Raw genomic sequence first — 17,074 nt, 5'->3', positions numbered from 1 at the left:
TCATTGGTCTCCAGCTGCCCCCTATTTCTCAGCTCCCCTTCCCAGTAAAATTCCTCAGTAACCGTCATCAATACCACCAACGGTTCTCCAAGTGTGGTATGCAGTTTGGGAATCCATGAAACTAATAAACCTTTTCATAACACTCAGACATTATTTGCCTTTTCATTTCCATTCTCTCCTAAGTGTACAGTGGAGTTTTCTAGAAGTTTCATGATGACAGACATGGCACCAGGTTATAATGCAGAAGCATATATGAGAATCCAGCTGACTATTAAGGCAGATACTAAAGAGATTTGCAAAACTATAAAACAGTGCCATTCTACTGTTTCATGTGAAAATAGTTTTTTTCATAAATTATGATACTTATGTTAACATGTAGTCAATCTAGCTAATATTTATATTCACTTGAAAGGAACATTTAAAACATTTGTCTTAATTTCTAATATCACAAATATCCATAGGTAAAACCTAAAACAAAAGCTCTCTGGAGTCCTCGGTTTCAAGTGTAATAGACCAAAAACTAAGAGATATTGCTCTATTCACACTTGTCTCCAATTATTCTTTCATTCCATCTCAAACCTACTCTAGTTAATGGTTTTCCCCATTATGTGCCACCAAAATTGTTCATGAGCACTAAGGACTTCCCAGTTGTTAAATCCATTGGTCCATCCACAGTCCTCATCTCACTCAATCTACCAGCATATATGCCATGGCTGATTACTTCTTCCTCCTTCGGTATTTTCTTCACCTGGCTTCCAGGAGACCATATCCAGGTCTCCAATCTGTGGTTTCTTTTCTCCCCAATCTCAATGTTGGATGGCTCAGAGCTCAGTTGTTCGTTGGAATCTTCTCTATATTCACTCTAGTACCTTGGCCATCTCTAAATTTGTATCTCTAGACCAGACCTCCTCCCTGAACTCCACACTCATCCAACTGTCCACTCTACCTCTGTAGCTGGATTCTAATAGGCATTCCAAATTTTCAGATGACTAAAGCCTAACTCTCCAGCCAAACCTGTTCCTCCTAATATCTTTCCAATTTCAGCTGATGGTAACTTTATCCTTCCAATGGCTTCCAAGGCCAAAACCTTGAAGTCATCCTCAATTTCTTTCTTACATTCAATCCAGCAGGAAATCCTGTTGGCTGACTTCAAAAACTCACCCCAAATCCAATCATCACCTCCTCTGCTCCACTGTTACCTCTCACCTGGGTTATTACAGTAGCCCCCATCTCATCCCCTCACTTGCTCAACCCTGTGGCTTACGTTTAGCACAGAAGTCATAGTGACTCTTAAAAGATTAGATAACTGAATACACAACAATGTGTTTCTATCTTACCCAAGAATGAAAGCCAAACTCCTTACAATGGCCTATAAGGCCTATTCTAATGGACTCCTAGTTGTCTCTCTGGGCTTTCTTCCTACACTCTTCGTTTACTAGGCCGCCCTTAAGCCTTTAGGCTGGCTGTTCCTCTGGAATGCTCTTTTGCCAGAAATCCTCATGACTCACTCTCTAAACTCCTAACCTTCACTGCTCAAATGTCACTGTCTCAAGGAGACCCACCCTGATCTCTTCTACTTCAAAACACACCTCCAGCCCCGCCTGACCTCCCAGCATTCTGATCTCCCTTATCCTGTTCTACACCCACCCTACCCCCAGCACTTAGTACTTTCTAACATATCACCTACGTTTATCTGTCTCCCTACTAGAATGTCTCCACAACTGCAAGAATTTGTTTTGTTCACTAATGTATCTTCTGTGCTTAAAATCATCCCTGCCAAATAGTTTCCCAATAAATCAATATATGGAATCAGCTTCTCCATCTATAAAGCCTATTGGGAGAAAAAGGTATTTGGACTCAATAGACCTTCCCAATTTTAGCCAGACAGATAGAGCTCAAGTCATAATTGATTTGAAGCTTTTGGTTAATCCTCACCTGAGGATATTTTCCCCTCACTGATTTTAGAGATTGGAAGGGAAAACGGGATAAGAAAGAGAAACATCAATGCGAGAGACACATCGATGGGTTGCCTCTTGCACACCCCTGATCCAGGCCAATATGAGGCCTGCAACCAGGTACATGCCCTTGACTGGGAAATAAACCCAGACCACCCTTCATTCTGTGGACCAAAGTTCTAGCGACTGAGCCAAACTGGCCAGGGCATAACTGATTTGAAACTTTTAACACAAGGTTCAGCATCTGGTCACACAGACCTGGGCCCAGGCCCATAATTCTAAGTGCCCAGCTAGGGCAGAATAGGCTACACTCAAATAGGAACCAAAAGACCAAGTACTGTACTGTCTTTATTAGCTGTCAGCCTGGGACACTATGTACCTAACTTTTTCTCCTCTCAAGGTCACCTATTTCTCTTACTTGCAGGAATCACTCCTATTTAGCTACAACAGCACAAATCTCAAGTGTGGATGTTCAAATGCAAGCCCTGATCTCAATTAGTTGTGACAACCCCATAACCCTAACCCAAATTCAGGTCCCTCTTCCAATGACAACCTTCTTCCTATTCCAGGGCAAACTTGAATTCTAAGGGGTTTTTTAAAGTGTAAAAGATGAGATGGAAATGGGAAGTGACATCATGAAATACAATTAAAACACTCTCTAGCCAACCCTTTTGGGGGTTTTAACATGGTATTAGCCCAAATCTAGCTTTAGGGACATGATTCTCTTCCTCATTGGGCAAGACTGGCCTGGCATCTGGAAGGTACTCATAAATGTTCATGGAATGGAACAATTAAACCAAGTGATCCACTCTAGGAATAAATTCGGTGAGAGCACTACAGATGTAACCAGCTCAACACAATATTTACCAAGTCCAACTAGAAATCTGAGGATGATGACAGGAAAGGAGGGTGACTAAAAACCCACCCAGAAGATGGAGGGCTCTGTGTCTCATGTGCTCCCTCCTTCTAATCAACCACCGGGATTAGCCCCATCTCCATCACCTCATTTCAAGGCTTCAGTGAAATGTAAGAGTAGTTTACTTCCAGCTTGCCATATTAATATTAAGAAAAAAGGCAAAAGAAAAGAAGCGGCATGAGTAAGATATACCTGCCTTTAATTTAGTAGGATTTAGCAGTGGTCGGCAAACTGCGGCTCGCGAGCCACATGTGGCTCACAAGCCGCGGTTTGCCGCTCTGTTGACTAATGAGTTTGCCGACCTCTGCCTTAGGGAAAAACACTTAAAAAACATTTTCATAATGTACTAATGTCTTTAACCTGAAGTCAAAACTTCTGGGTAAGGGTAATTAATACCTTACGCAGTGGTGGGCAAACTCATTAGTCAACAGAGCGGCAAACTGCGGCTCGCGAGCCGCAGTTTGCCGACCACTGGGATACAGAGTTGCAAAGGCGAAACAAAATGGTACATGTGAAAATACCTAGCAGATATGGGTCAATGTTCTTTTATTCCCTTCCCACAAAGAGAGTTCTGTTTTTAAGGAAAAGAATTCTGACCAGATCACATGTCAGAATTTGCATATACTGCCATTAATCTCCCACGTCTATTACTTTCTTCTACTTCCACATCTGGCCAGTTGTCTTGCCAATTTTCTGCCCTGAAGATCAAGGCACTCCTTTATCCTCAGTGCTACCTAATTGCAGGTTCAACAACATCCCTTACTAGTGTGAATAAAACTGATCCAATTGGTCTCCACTCACCCAAATTGGTGGAGTCTCTCAAATGTGCTAAGGTCCCTCTGGCTTCAGGTCCTTTGCAGAGTTCATCTTCTACCTGGAATGCTCCTCCTTGCTCCCAATTTCCTACTCTTGCTTCTGGCCACCATCCCCTGAAAGGTCAGTTTTCCTTAACTCTACTCTTCTCCTTTGTTGCAAAGAGACTATGATAAATATTGAGTTATGTTTCTCTCCCCAACTAAGTTGCAAATTTCATGAGGATGGGGCAAATTTCTGGTGTTGCTTACCATTGTTACCCCAGAGCCTAGCACAATACTTGACAAGGGAAAGCTCACAATAAATGTGGGCAATAATTTACATAAGCAAAGCCTTCCAGGTAAGAATACTCACAGTCTTTATAGTGTATAAAAATGGAGAAATCATCTGATATCTAGAGTAGGAAAATGGCTCTATTATGGTACATATAATGAAAGCCATACTTTCAAAGTTATGACATGGGGAAATGCTCAGATTAGCATGGAGTGAAAGAGCAGGAAACAAAACTGTTAACCACAGCATGATCTAAACTATGTAGAAGTGGATGTGCAAGTAGGAGGGATACAATTAGGGATGGCATTTATCCCCTGAAAAAAATTGCCCGTTACCTTTTTGTACATTTTCTACAGTAAGCCTTTATTAATGAGAAAACGTTTCTAGGAAATGTAAGAACTCAACTCCAATGCAACTCCACTCAGAAAACGTCTCTAGACATTCCAACTCATACTCAAATAATCCCACATATCTCATCAAGACTTGGGGGATCTTTGATAACAAGCACTTAGATCTCTTCAATCCTGCATTTCCCAAATCCGTAAGGGCCCGCCCCAGAGCCCAGGGTGAAAAAGCCAGTCCAGGAAGACTGCATGCACAACAAAAAGAGTACACTCACCTAGTTTAAAAACAAGCAAGATGCTTTGCCCTGAATTTTAAGCAGCACATGTGACCTGGTCCATTCTGGTTTCAAGTTCAAAGGCATCAGGCCGGTCCTGTGGGTTAGCAGCTAACATATCTTTCAAGAGCTGCTTGATCCCCTCAGACATGGAAGTCCTGCGTTTCTGGGGGATGTGCAACTCCATCTTTGGATTTTCTAGCAGCGCCTCACCAACAGGGACGATCTCGGTCCCCTGTTTGATATAGGTCCCCAGGAGCTCCTTCTTGGTCTCAGAGTCAATGAAAGTGATTCTTTCTATCATTGCCCAGATGATAATGCCCAGGGCAAAGATGTCAGCCTTGGCTGTGTAGTGTCCCTCCCAGACTTCAGGGGCCATGTAGAAGTCTGAGCCGCAGGCTGAGGACAGCCAGTATTTATTCACATTCACATTTTTGTTGTTTTGATTACCCTCTTTGCCTCGGGGGGCTAGCCCAGCACAGACCTTGCTTAGTCCAAAGTCTGCCACCTTGAGGATGGGAGTGCCAGACCTCTCCGTGATAAGGATGTTGTCTGGCTTTAGGTCCCTGTGCACGATGTGGTTTTTGTGCAGGAAGGCAATGGCGCTTGTGAGCTGTAGCATGAAGCTTTTGTTGGTGGCTGGGTCCGGCCTCCGGGACAGGACGTACTGATTCAGGTCTCCACCTTCACAGAACTCCATGACAAACCAGAGATAACAGGGCTCCTCAGCATAACCCAGGATCCTTTCTCCTAAATCAAAGGAAGACCGGAAAGAGCTTGAGTGAGATGGGCACATTCACACCACCTTTAGGCTACAGGATTGCAGTCTATTAAAGTTAAGAGTGACAGTGGTGACAATTGCTCCAATCCAGGAGGACTAGTAAAATTGGCATGAGCCAACTCTACACAGCCAGCCCATCTCTACTCACACAGGATGAGTGAAGGGACAAAACGTGACACAGGCTGCAGGGACTGGCATCAAGCACCTGAATTTGGAGTTAAGGGTGCCTGAGTTGTAACTCTGGTTTACTGCTGACTGCGTGAACAGCCAGGAGCAATGTAGTTTACCTTTCCATGTTTCTACTTCTGCTTCTTCACCTGTAAATGGCCACATGTAACCACTTACAGAGTGCCTGCACTGGCACTTTACATTCAACTTAATGTTTACCACTACCTAAGGAGGTAAAAGGAAACAGCTCCATCTTATAAAATAGAAGAACCTGTGGCTCATAGAGACTTAGAATTCACAGACTCAAATCCATTTGACTGCGAAACCATTGCATTTCTTAATACTGTTTCCAACGAGGCAGCATCATACCACCCATACCCTCCAGGGCTGCTGCTGAGACAAGGCAAAGCATGTGAGAAGATTGTCAAATGTTTGTTACTCCATGCCAATCAAATGACCTTCCCTCCCTTCTTTATTAACGTATATTGATTCTTGTCAATACATCTAGAACTGCACTACAATTCTGTTTATTCCAGAGGCACACTCCAATTCAGTTTTCTGCTAGCCCACCATGTGCCTATCACAGTGAGTACACAACACTCCCATCTCTAATGAAGCTTGATTTAAAGAAGATTGCCACTATTTCAAAGATGAGTAGGAGTTGCCGGATCTAAAGAAATGAGAAGGGACAAGATTTAAGTTATCCCTAAAGGACAGGCTGTACATCAGCAGAGAGAAGAAAGAAGGGAATTCTAGGCTGAGAGATGGAATGGATTAACAGAACAAAGAACAAATGGACTAGAGATATAAATAGGAAGTCTGGTGGGAACAGTGGAGTCTGAAGTAGATGTATAGGTGGAATCACATTGTGTTGGCTTTAAACTCCAGCTCTTATCTTTCCATCTTTCCTTTTGAACCATAGAAGCTCCAGAAAAGCTGGTGACTGGCATCTCCACACAAATCCCAATATTCTTTTTTTTAGTTATTATCTTTTTATTTTTTCCATCACCATTTACTCCCTCCATGCCGTCTTCCACCTCCACCCATGGTGCCCTTATGTGAAGTTATTTGTTAACTACCAGTGCCCCAGAAGTTAAGCTTCAAGTAGACAGATGTCTTACCTAGCTGATGAGGCTGGGCCTGCCCAAGGTGGCCACATGGATCATTCATGACTATGCTAGGGCCTAAGGACAAGTCCTATGATCCCCAGTATGGTATCTCCATTCTACTAAAAACGACGGCTATACACAGCCTCTCCTGGAAGGTTTCTTTTTACTAGTTATGTACTCTACTTCATTATAAAGAGAAATAGTGATCCAGGATATCCTGCCACCTTCCAACCCAAGTGGCCCCCAAATTACCAGAGCACATAGTCTACCAAAGCCAGAGGTTTAGGAGTTCTAGGTTAAGGCAATAAAATTGACAAGGCAAAACCCTTAGGTTTCTGACCATGATCTGACAGGCCTTATTTCCCCTGTAATTATATAATTTGTTTAATCACTCACAATCAAAGTAATACAGGTAGAACCAGTTTAGGGCAGATGGGTTTCTTTCTTTCTTTTTTTAAATCAGTTGTTTCCTATCTCATAATCCTCTTTCTAGGTCATCGGCTCTAGTGGGCTGAGGTTCTTTATCTAAAAACACTATGAAAGGAAGTGATCTGAATCCTGAATCAATCTAGACTCCAGAATAAAAACTCATAAACAGGGGCAAGAAATGTCTGTTGGTGGTAGAGCCAGAAAGGAAAAGTTTAAAAAAACCATCAAATCCCTTCTGCAAAGGCCCCATCAGAAAATAGTGCAACTTTTTCAATGAAACAGTGGGGAAAGAAAGGGTGGGGAGTGATTATTTTATATACAAAGTTGGGAACTATGGCAACTGAAGTAAAAAGAAAACAAGTCTGCAAAACAGACTACAATGTAAGTCCAGGTTATGAGAATCCAGGGGGAAAAAAAGTACCCTAAGTGAGTGAATGGGTGGGGCAGATGGGACCCAGGACTGAAGAGCCTGGGAAGTGAGCTAAGCTTAGGAGACGCTTCGGGGATGGGGGTGGGGGCTGTTTATTGAGAGGAAAGCACTGGAGAGGAAGAAACAGAATCAGACACAGCACCCATGAGGATGACAGAATGGAAAACTGGGGAACGCAGCTACTTGTCCTAGAGACAAAAAGTACTTCTTTGCACAGGCTTATTTCACACAAGAAGCTGAAGCATGTTTTCACGTGGAATCCCCAGCAGCCCACTAAAAAAATGAAATAAAATAAAAATAAAGGAAGAGACTGGTCAGACTTCCAGTCCTTTCCTTCAGGCAGATTGCCTACCTGGGCCTCTCGGTTACCTCACAGCAAGGTGGAGGGAGGAGAGGTGGCACTCCATGCATTTCTCTCGAGAAGCAGGCCAAGCTGAAGTCACAGGAAGAGCACAGACCAGAAGGCAAGGAGTCCCATTGGTTTACTGAGTGGTTTCTTAGTTCAAAGGAAAACATGGAGAGACTGAGGCATGATGGCTAGAACTCTGGGCAAGTCCCTGAACCTCCTTGAGCCTCAGTCTTGTAATCTACCAAATGGAAATGACACCTGCTCCACATATTACTGTGAGTTAAGTCACAGGCATGAAATACATTTTGCCAAGTGTAAGATACTTTGGGGCATCACATCCTGCCTACCACTAACACATCACTATTCCTACCAGATCTCAGCCTAATCCTAGGAAGTCACTGATTTTTTTTTTAAATATATTTTTATTGATTTCAGAGAGGAAGAGGGAGAGAAAGATAGAAACATCAATGATGAGAGAGAGTCACTGATTGACTGCCTCCTGCAAGACCCCACTGGGGATCAAGCCCACAACCAACCCAGGCATGTGCCCCTGACTGGAATCGAACCTGGGACCCTTCTGTCCGCAGGCCAACACTCTATCCACTGAGCCAAACCGGGTAGGGCAGAAGTCACTGATTTCAACAATCCTGGTGCTGCAGGCCATGTGTTAGGCAAAAGATGAAACAGATCAGAAAATGAAAGTCCATGATTCCATATCACATTTCACAGGCCTATAGCCAAAACCCATAGCTAGACCAGACCACAATTTTTTTATAGGTGATCTCTATCTAAAAAGCATCCTCTCCCTAAATCTGCGTGTACCTTATGGGACCAGCTTGAATGCCAACCTACTAACACTTGCCTGATCTCCCAGGTAACTTTCCTCTTCTGAGCAGCCAAGGCCCTAGTCTTATAATTTACCAAGGTGACTCATTTGGAGAAGGGAAACTGGTCAAACTTTTGTGGAATTACCAAACACTTGTTCTGAAATGACACTAATTCCTGGGCACAAAAATGTCACTGGGGTTCGCCAGTCGGAGTAGGGGCTTACAGAGGTCAGGTGATCCATGGAGCTTTAGCACAGGTCCATCTCACAGTGGTCCCAGTGGGTCCCCGAGTCAGCCTGTGGTGATTTCTCCAGTTTCAGGATGTATAATTGGAATAGATACATGCAGCAACTAGCAGAATCCCCAAACAAAATTTACAGTTTTTTTGAACAGATAGAAAATAAATGAACTTTACTTAAGTTTTATAATTCCTTTGTTTGGTATTATCGGACAGTTCTATAAGATGAATGAGAGTTAAAAATTTAGCTTCCCAGAGGGGAAGAAAATAGTAAGAGTGTTATTTGGAGGCTGTAAGGATTCAAGGTAAGTTAACCTTTGAGAGTCCACTGGGTTGCAGGCACTATTTTAAAGGTTCATTATGTAAGCTGTCTCATCTCATTGGACACTGTTTTAGAGGTGGTAAACCTGAGAACAAGAAATAGGGTGTCATTCTGCCTGAGGAGCAGGGAAAGGTGGGGAGGAGAGGCGGGCTGAGAATCATTGCAAGGAGGGTCTTTGAGCTGTGTCTCCCAGGATGAAGGGAGTGAGCAGAGCACAGTGGGGTGTGAGTTTGCAGCGAAGGATCCAAGTAATCTGGGGTAATCAGAGGAGAGCTGCAGTAGGAGATAGTCACAAATGAGCCTGGAGGTAGGTCATGAGAAATGGTTTCTGGCAGACAAAAGGATTAGAAGTTCAACTGGAAGACATGGGAAGTTAACTAAAAGTTCTTGATCTATTTTAGAAAAGATACTGCTTATTGAACCTAAGAAATCATTGATTTTTAAGACATACCATTTAAGTAAGATCGACAGGCTGCTGACAACACCATGGTAGGCCATTGACTAAGCTGAGCTCTGACTTCAGAGATGTTAACATGTGAAAGAGCATGTCTGAGAATTGATGAAACAGTTCCCTCTGGAAGCGTAAGGAGTTAGAGATGGAATACTCATCAGGAGGTTTTGAAAGCCAAGGAAGTGATGACTGCCAAGAGAGGGGTGAAAAGGGGATGGGAGAACGAGGTCTTGGAGGTTTAGAATCAATAGAACTTAGTGTCTTATCACATATTATGTGATGGACAAGAAGAATTCAGACAGGACTCTAGCCAATCCTCTCTTCTTACTCCAAACCCCTACCTACTTAGATGATAATTATATCCCCTGTCATATATGAGGAAATTAAGCCTCAAAAGATTAAATAACTTGCCTATGGCTTCATAGCCAGTTAGCCTGGATTCTAATTGTGAGCTCCACTATTGCCTCTTAGTGCCAGCAGCAGAATTTAACACCTACATGTTTTATTTCCACTTAGACCCAAGCTCCTTGTTAAGTAGACTCTTATGTACAGGATGCTGCCAAGGAGTTTAATGTTCATCCAGTCCGATTCAGGTTCATTTTTCAATAGAAAACTAATTATGATTTTAAATATGCTGAGATGCTAGATCAGCATGTGTCACAGATCTTAAAAATGCTCAATCCATTTGACATAAAAATCCCATTCAAGCAATTTATTCTTAGTGAAGAGTACCAAAAAGACAAAAAAACAAAATCCCCTACCACCAACAGCAACAAAAAAGATACACCACGCACCAAAAACAACCAGAACTGGTATTCCATACAGCACAATAAAAGGGAAGCATTGGAAACAACTATCCAAGAGTAGTTAACAGTTAATCTTATGATTATCACTTAGTTGAATGCTTTAAAAGGCCAGTTACACTTCAACAAAATTTACTTAAATAAAAAACTATGTCATAAGCAAGTTTAATGTCAAGTAAAAAAAATATGTAAAATTATAATATTTAAGAAAAATGATTAGAAAGGAAACTAGAAAAACGTAGTTTGAATTTGTTGACTACAGCCATCCCTGTTCTTGATTAGTTAAGAATTATACATTAACATATGTTAAAGAAGTGGCACAGCTAAAGATCTCAGTTCTGAGAAGCTGCTGAAGACAAGGACCCAGTTCAGCATGTCTTCCCAAGGAAAAGATGTGCATATAGAGTAGACCAACCTCTAAGTCCCAGTCTCAATGACCTTGGGCTGTTACTTTAAGACGTTGGGGGTGGGGAGGTCCAGTTGTCAACACAGCAGGGTGTGTTCAAAATACTTCTCAAGATTAGTCAAATATCATTGTGCACTAGAGAATGGACCCCTTAGGGTGGCTGCCAGAGAAACACAGTGTTTCACAGAAGCCAAAAGGCCAATTATGAACCCATATGCCTAGAATCTGAAAGGACAAGGAGACAGCTAGGTCTGTAGTCAACATCATCCCCACTCTTCCACCTCCATGGCCATGTGACCCTGGGCAAATGTCTAAGGGCCTATGAATAGGGCATGCAGCTATATAACTTAAAGACATCCAGAATTTGAGAATCACTAAATAGGGCTCCTGGCCATAAGGACCCCAAAGGCCATATCCTATTGGAGTAAAAATAAACTGATGTTCTATTAAGCTCTCCTTGAGTTTTTACATACTATAAAAAGCCCTACCCAATGCAACCCTATTAGCCAAAGCTCTCAAGTAAGGGTTGTTTCTGTCTCCTGGGGCTGGGATCTAAAATCCCCAATGCACACAGAAGGAAGGCAGCTGGTTGGTAGCAGGAGAGAAGTCTGCCTGGTTGTCCCAAGACATTCAAGAATAGACCAGAAAGGAGGTAAAGGGTGCCTGGCAGCTGAGACATTTAGAGAAGGCACCGACAGAAATCAGCAGTGCCACAAATACTAATATATAATTAAAAATAAATAGTAGCCATTGGTTTCTGTGTGAAATATGCTTATGCCCATTTAACGATCCAGAAGAACAGAACCACTAAGAACTCAAGCCACCTGCCCCAAGAGTGCAGCACAGCTGTTAAAGCCTCAGTTGTCTCACCTGTAAAATAGGGATAATTATAGCATTGACTTCCAAGGGTGGTTTTGAGGACTGAATCAGTTAACAGGTGTAAAACCTTTAGAACAGACCTGGCACACTGCAATCAGTTAAGTTTTAGCTCTTATTAACAGTGTGAAACTGGGACCAACACCTCCTGACTCCAAGTCAATACTAGTGTTCTACTGTATCCCATTCATTTCCAAGGCCCCTATGCTGCCTTTTACCTATATCACTGTCATAAACTCACTGTTATGAAAGCCAAAGACCACCATTCAGCTCTCTGCCTTTACTGGAGGACTTTCTAAACTCTGAGACCTCCAAGCACATCAGAGAATTCAGAGTTGCTTTCTAGAGCATTGGTCGCCAACCGGTGATCCACGGACCACTCCTTGAGGTTGGCGACTGCTGTTCTAGAGGCCTGGGCACTGGTGGCCTGGTACTGAGCCTAAGGTTTCCCTGGGCAATCAACAGGCTGGGGGGAGCTTGCAGGCTGACAACCAATCCACTGCTAAGACCCTGGTCTTCCTCCCCTTACTACTCCCCCGATCCCCCACAGCTTACTAAAGTCTACTTCCTTCCCTATTTCCCCTTGCCTCTATACTCCCATAGGGGACCTCTACTGTTTTCTGCGATACCCATCACTCTGGACCTTCCGCTGGGATCATTTGGGCATATGTCTTCTGCCCAAATGAGGAAACTTTGTAATACAGTGCCTGGCTCACAGCCATCACTGGGCATCGGTGCACAGACAAGACTGTCTCCCAACGACCGAGATTCCCACCCATGTCAAGCCACCTAAAGGTATCCCAAGAGCAACAAACATCAAATAACTGGTAAAGCAGAGCTACTGTTTACCAAGTTTGGATAAGCTAGGTTCCTAGCTTTCTAATTTAGTTTATGAGCCTTGAGAGTTTGTCCTGCATTTTTGCTTGTTTGTTTTGTCCTTAGGATCAGTGTGCACTTTAAGAGAAAGCACCAGAATGTCTGAGTTTTACACTGACCTCAAGGCTTGCCTGCTGTCTTCTAAGTGGCAGTAATCATGAATTTAGTTTTAGGTGCTTTAGCAAAGGAAAAAAGGAGATAAAAATGAACTGTTGATGCCTTAACTCCTTTTTGTAAAAAGTATTTAAAAGTTAAATAAAGACACCAACTCATTAACCAAATAATTTACAGGATTGCTAATCTGGTGTTTAAAAGCCTGAAGGCTCGCCTAAATGCCACCACTAACTCCTCTGGGGCAAGTCCAGTGCTTTTATGGGCTTCAGTTTCCTTCCCTGTGAAACAGAAAGCCAGATCAACACCTAAGACCACTATGGACTCTGCAGGTTCTGTTATCTACATAATGCTCTGGGTAGGACTTGTTCCATGTATGTTCAGAGAGAAAAGGACAGGCACAGAAGTCTATTAAACAAGGCTAGAAAAGACCAAGAACTGAATTTAAAAGTTGCCCTATTCTTTTGGATATTGGATTATTTATATGTCAAAATAATTTGTTAAGACTACAGAAATGCCTCTGAGCATTCACTAGAGAGCTGCTACTAATGCTGGGGGAAACACTATTCTCTATTTGGCCCAATTGTGAAATAAATGATTCCTCCTTCTCTCTTCACTACCTACCCATGTGGTCCTAGGCTCCCTTCTTTCAGGCCCACCTTCTCTAGCAACTTCTGATTCTCATTCCTGTTAATTCTTTACAATATGTAGGAAACCCTTGTTAATAAGCCAACCTTTTTCCTCCTGTGACCTGATTAGAATTTAAGTCTTCTACAGGTCCTCAAACTTCCCAAATTAAGTTCCTTTAGGGACAAGTCCAGACCATTCATTAACCATAGTGAAGGAGGAGACAGCCTGAGAATGAAGAGCTTGTAAAATACAGTGAACTAAATAACTAGAGGGATTCAGTAAAAGTATAAAGTACAGGCATACCTCGTTTATTGTGTCTCCCCTCCCCCACCCCCCCCACCCCCGATTTTTTTAAACCAACTGAAGATCTTCCACCAGCAAATAGATTATGACTGGCTTTATTGTGATGATGTGAAACCACACCTATTGGAGGAGGTATGCCTGTAAGCAGATTTGGTTCAACTGAGACCTTAAGGCAGATTAACCCTTTTTGTTCTGTTTCAAAATTATCCTAAATTGCTAAAGACTGGGAAAAGGTGGCTACAAAGGATTTTCTACTTAAATGACAGTTGAACCAGATTATCTCTAAGATTCCTTCCAGCTCTAACATTCCTGAATATCAGTATGTTGTAAAGTCAGCACCACACCGTAGAGTAAGACTGCTAAACTTTGGAAGCTGAAGCCAGGAAAAGGGAGTAATTTGAGTATTTGTTTTCCACTTTAAATATTTATAGCAAAAAATTGTTCTCCACTTTAATATTAATAGCAAAGGACAAATAAACAAAAAGCCCTGGGTGCCTATTTACTGCTTTCTAAATTAACACTTGACATGTAAATTTCAATGCGAGTTCCATAAGTGGAGGCAATGTAACTTCAGTGCTCCATCTCTAACATTACCTGACCCATAATAGAAGCTCATATATTAACACTCCAAACTACTGAAAGGAACACATTAAGTGACCTAAAGCAACATACTTCATTTCTATAGCTGTTTTAGTTCACAAAAGAAAATACCAGTGTTTCCGTCAACTTGGTGTTCCCAGGAAATAGGGTGTGTTCCATGGTCAAACAAGTTTGGGAGACTTGAACAAGAACACCGCCAACCTCAAAGGGGATGATGGTAGAAGATTCAAAATATAGCCTAAACTTATTGAGGCAATGAATTCCTCCTTATCTGGAACACCTAATGACACTCTCAGGCTGCACAGCAACCCTATGTCATCTTAGGGATAAAGGCATGCTCCCCACAGCTTTGAAACAACTTGTCCCAAGTCCCATGCAATCAGTTCAGACAAGCCATGATAAAAGTGAGTTTAACTCCAAAGCCCATGGTATCAACCACTGTTTACTCTGGTGTTGTGACAAATTCTCCAGGTGGGGAAAGTTTTAATAGTGTACAGTTGACTCTTGAACAAGGGCTTGAACTGTATATGCTGATTTTTTCAATAAATACTGTAAATTTATTTTTTCTTCCTTATGATTTTCTTAACTTTTTTTTTTCTAGTTTACTCTATTGTAAGCATCCTATATAATAAAAGCATAGTATGCAAATTGTCCCCTCGACCTGCGAGTTTGACCCGGGCCAGCAGCCTCTAGTACAGTGTATATAATAAACCAGTAAGGAGGCTAATGACCAGACCACTCATTTCAGAGAAAGGGGTCTGAAAGTAAAGTGAAGAGCTTATAAAATACAGGTGAGCTAAAAGAATCTACTGGAAAATCTTTTCAAAATAAATATATTCACCCTGGGGGGAAGGTGTGCTTTTTTTCAGGATGGATGGGCATATAAAGCGAAAGCCTATTATGAAAAAGAACCCCAAGTGATATTCATCATGTCCCTCAACCCACTGTGAAACAATGACTTGAAATGGGACTGGGAGTTCTCCTGGGATGAGTTGGTAAGATCTTAAAGTCAGGCAAAAGTTTCAAACAAAATGCCCTATCCAAACCCACCCCAAATCCTTCCCATTCTTAAAGGTTCATCTTGGGGTAGGGAGGGCACCATTACCAATTTGAAAGGCTCTAGGCCTTGAATAAAGACCAATCTGGATTCTTGTAAAGAAACCAGCAATACAACGTGACTTCCCTTATAAACTGATTAACCATCATTGTTCATGTCTAATCATTAATTTCGACATTTATAGAAAGAGGGAGGACTTTTAGAATTATTACCTAAAGTCACTTCTGGAAGACCATTAGGACATAGTTGGGACTCAGATTAATAACCTCAGACCCTTCTAGCCCATGGCCCTCTCCTCCCTGAACAGACCCTTGGCTTCCCTTAGCACAAGCAAGATATGTGAGCACTGAGAACCCATGATGAACTCACTCGCTAACTGCAATGAAAACGCAGAAACGAAGATTGCCTTCCCAAGGAAGGCAAAGCCCCCTGCCTCACTGAGCCCAGTCTTTCCTATAAATAAAACCACTTCCATGCCAGCCTCAGAGGATTAAGAAATCGTTTAAGAATGTAAAGTGGGCGAAAAAGATGTTAGATATTGTTGTGTGAGAGCACTGGGCCCACCTGGGGGGTTATTATTCCGCTGGCCCCAGAGGACTTGGGCAGAAAACCGACAGTTTGCTTGACTGCCCTGGGACGAAGGGCTGGTGGTCTCAGAGGAAAAGGGAAACTAGGAAGCAAGAGTTTCGGGGGTGGAGTTGGGGGAGAGGGCTGTGAGGATATTTGGAACCAGACAGAGAGGGGAAAAGAGAGAGGCCCTAGATGAGGGGGCGTATACAGTTCTTCCTCCAACTCTGAACCCAACCCCCTCCACTCCCCGACAGATCTTAAAAGTACTAGTCGTTTCATAATAATGGCTCGCACGTACCGAGCACTTATTAAGACAATGATTAGAACTTGGCGAGCGCTTGTTATGAAAACACCAGTTAACGTCCGTCCCAGGGACTATTCTAGGTCCAAGGCCGAGACGTGGACCCCAATGCCAGGGCCCGGAGAGGAGGGTGTGTCTGGGCCCAGGGTGACAGGACCTAGTGGTCCCGAGGTCACTTTTGGCCGAGCCGCCCACAGCAGCGGGTCCAGGCCCCGCGCGGGCGGGACGGTCCGCAGGGCTCCTACCTTTGAGCGAGGTCTCCACCAGGCGCAGGTAAAGCTGCGAGTTCTTGTTGCCATGGCTCATGCGCTGAGCTAGGCCGTTGCGCTGCAGGACACACTCCTCAAACTGCACCACGTTCTGGTGGCGCCGCTTGAGACTGGTCAGGGCCCAGAACTCCGCCAGCGCCAGCTCCACGTTTTCCGGGGCGTCGCAGCGGATCTTCTTGACCGCCACCCGGGCCCCGCTGCGCCCGGCCACTGCCTCGTAAACCACGCCGTAGCTGCCGCGCCCGATCTCGGCCAACAGGCTGTAGCGCGGCTGCGCGGACCCGCCGCCACCCTCCGGCCGCCGCCGAGCCAGGTAGGCCTCGCCGGGGGTTTCGGCCGCCACCGGATCCATGGCCTGGGCCGCAGCCACTGGCCTCAGCTTCGCGCTGGGCGCCCGCGGCACTGGGCTTCGCCTTTTCCTCTCGGGGCTTTGTGTACCTCTGCGGGCGCCGTCCGCCTTCCCCGTTTCCATGGCTGCGGGCGGCGGGGGGAGCAGCAACGGCGCTGCCCGGGCCCCCCCTGCCTCATCCCTCCGTCCGGCCCCGGGACGCGGAGGAGCGGGTGCTTGGGTTGTGACCTGTGGGTGAAAGAA

The 17,074-nt window shown here is 43.8% G+C and overlaps 1 protein-coding gene and 1 long non-coding RNA gene across 2 annotated transcripts in view; one reads left to right on the top strand and one right to left on the bottom strand.

Moving 5' to 3' along the window:
• Nucleotides 1-17,074, bottom strand: part of STK35 (serine/threonine kinase 35) — a 42,993-nt gene that overhangs the window by 23,246 nt on the left and 2,673 nt on the right. The window contains exons 2-3 of the mRNA XM_080683010.1: nt 16,459-17,059; nt 4,577-5,326 (exon numbers count right to left, since the gene is read on the bottom strand). Of these exons, the coding sequence (XP_080539136.1) occupies nt 4,614-5,326; nt 16,459-17,059 (1,314 nt within the window). The 3' untranslated portion in view covers nt 4,577-4,613. The remainder of the gene's footprint in view (nt 1-4,576; nt 5,327-16,458; nt 17,060-17,074) is intronic.
• LOC308255500 overlaps nt 16,285-17,074 on the top strand; it is a 60,996-nt gene continuing 60,206 nt past the window's right edge. Inside the window, exon 1 of the long non-coding RNA XR_013961357.1 lies at nt 16,285-16,795. This is a non-coding gene — a long non-coding RNA (uncharacterized lncRNA). The remainder of the gene's footprint in view (nt 16,796-17,074) is intronic.

Source organism: Plecotus auritus (assembly GCF_963455305.1).
Source record: "Plecotus auritus genome assembly, chromosome: 8".
In the NCBI taxonomy this organism is placed as follows: domain Eukaryota; kingdom Metazoa; phylum Chordata; class Mammalia; order Chiroptera; family Vespertilionidae; genus Plecotus; species Plecotus auritus.
This window is presented reverse-complemented; position numbering and strand designations above follow the sequence as displayed.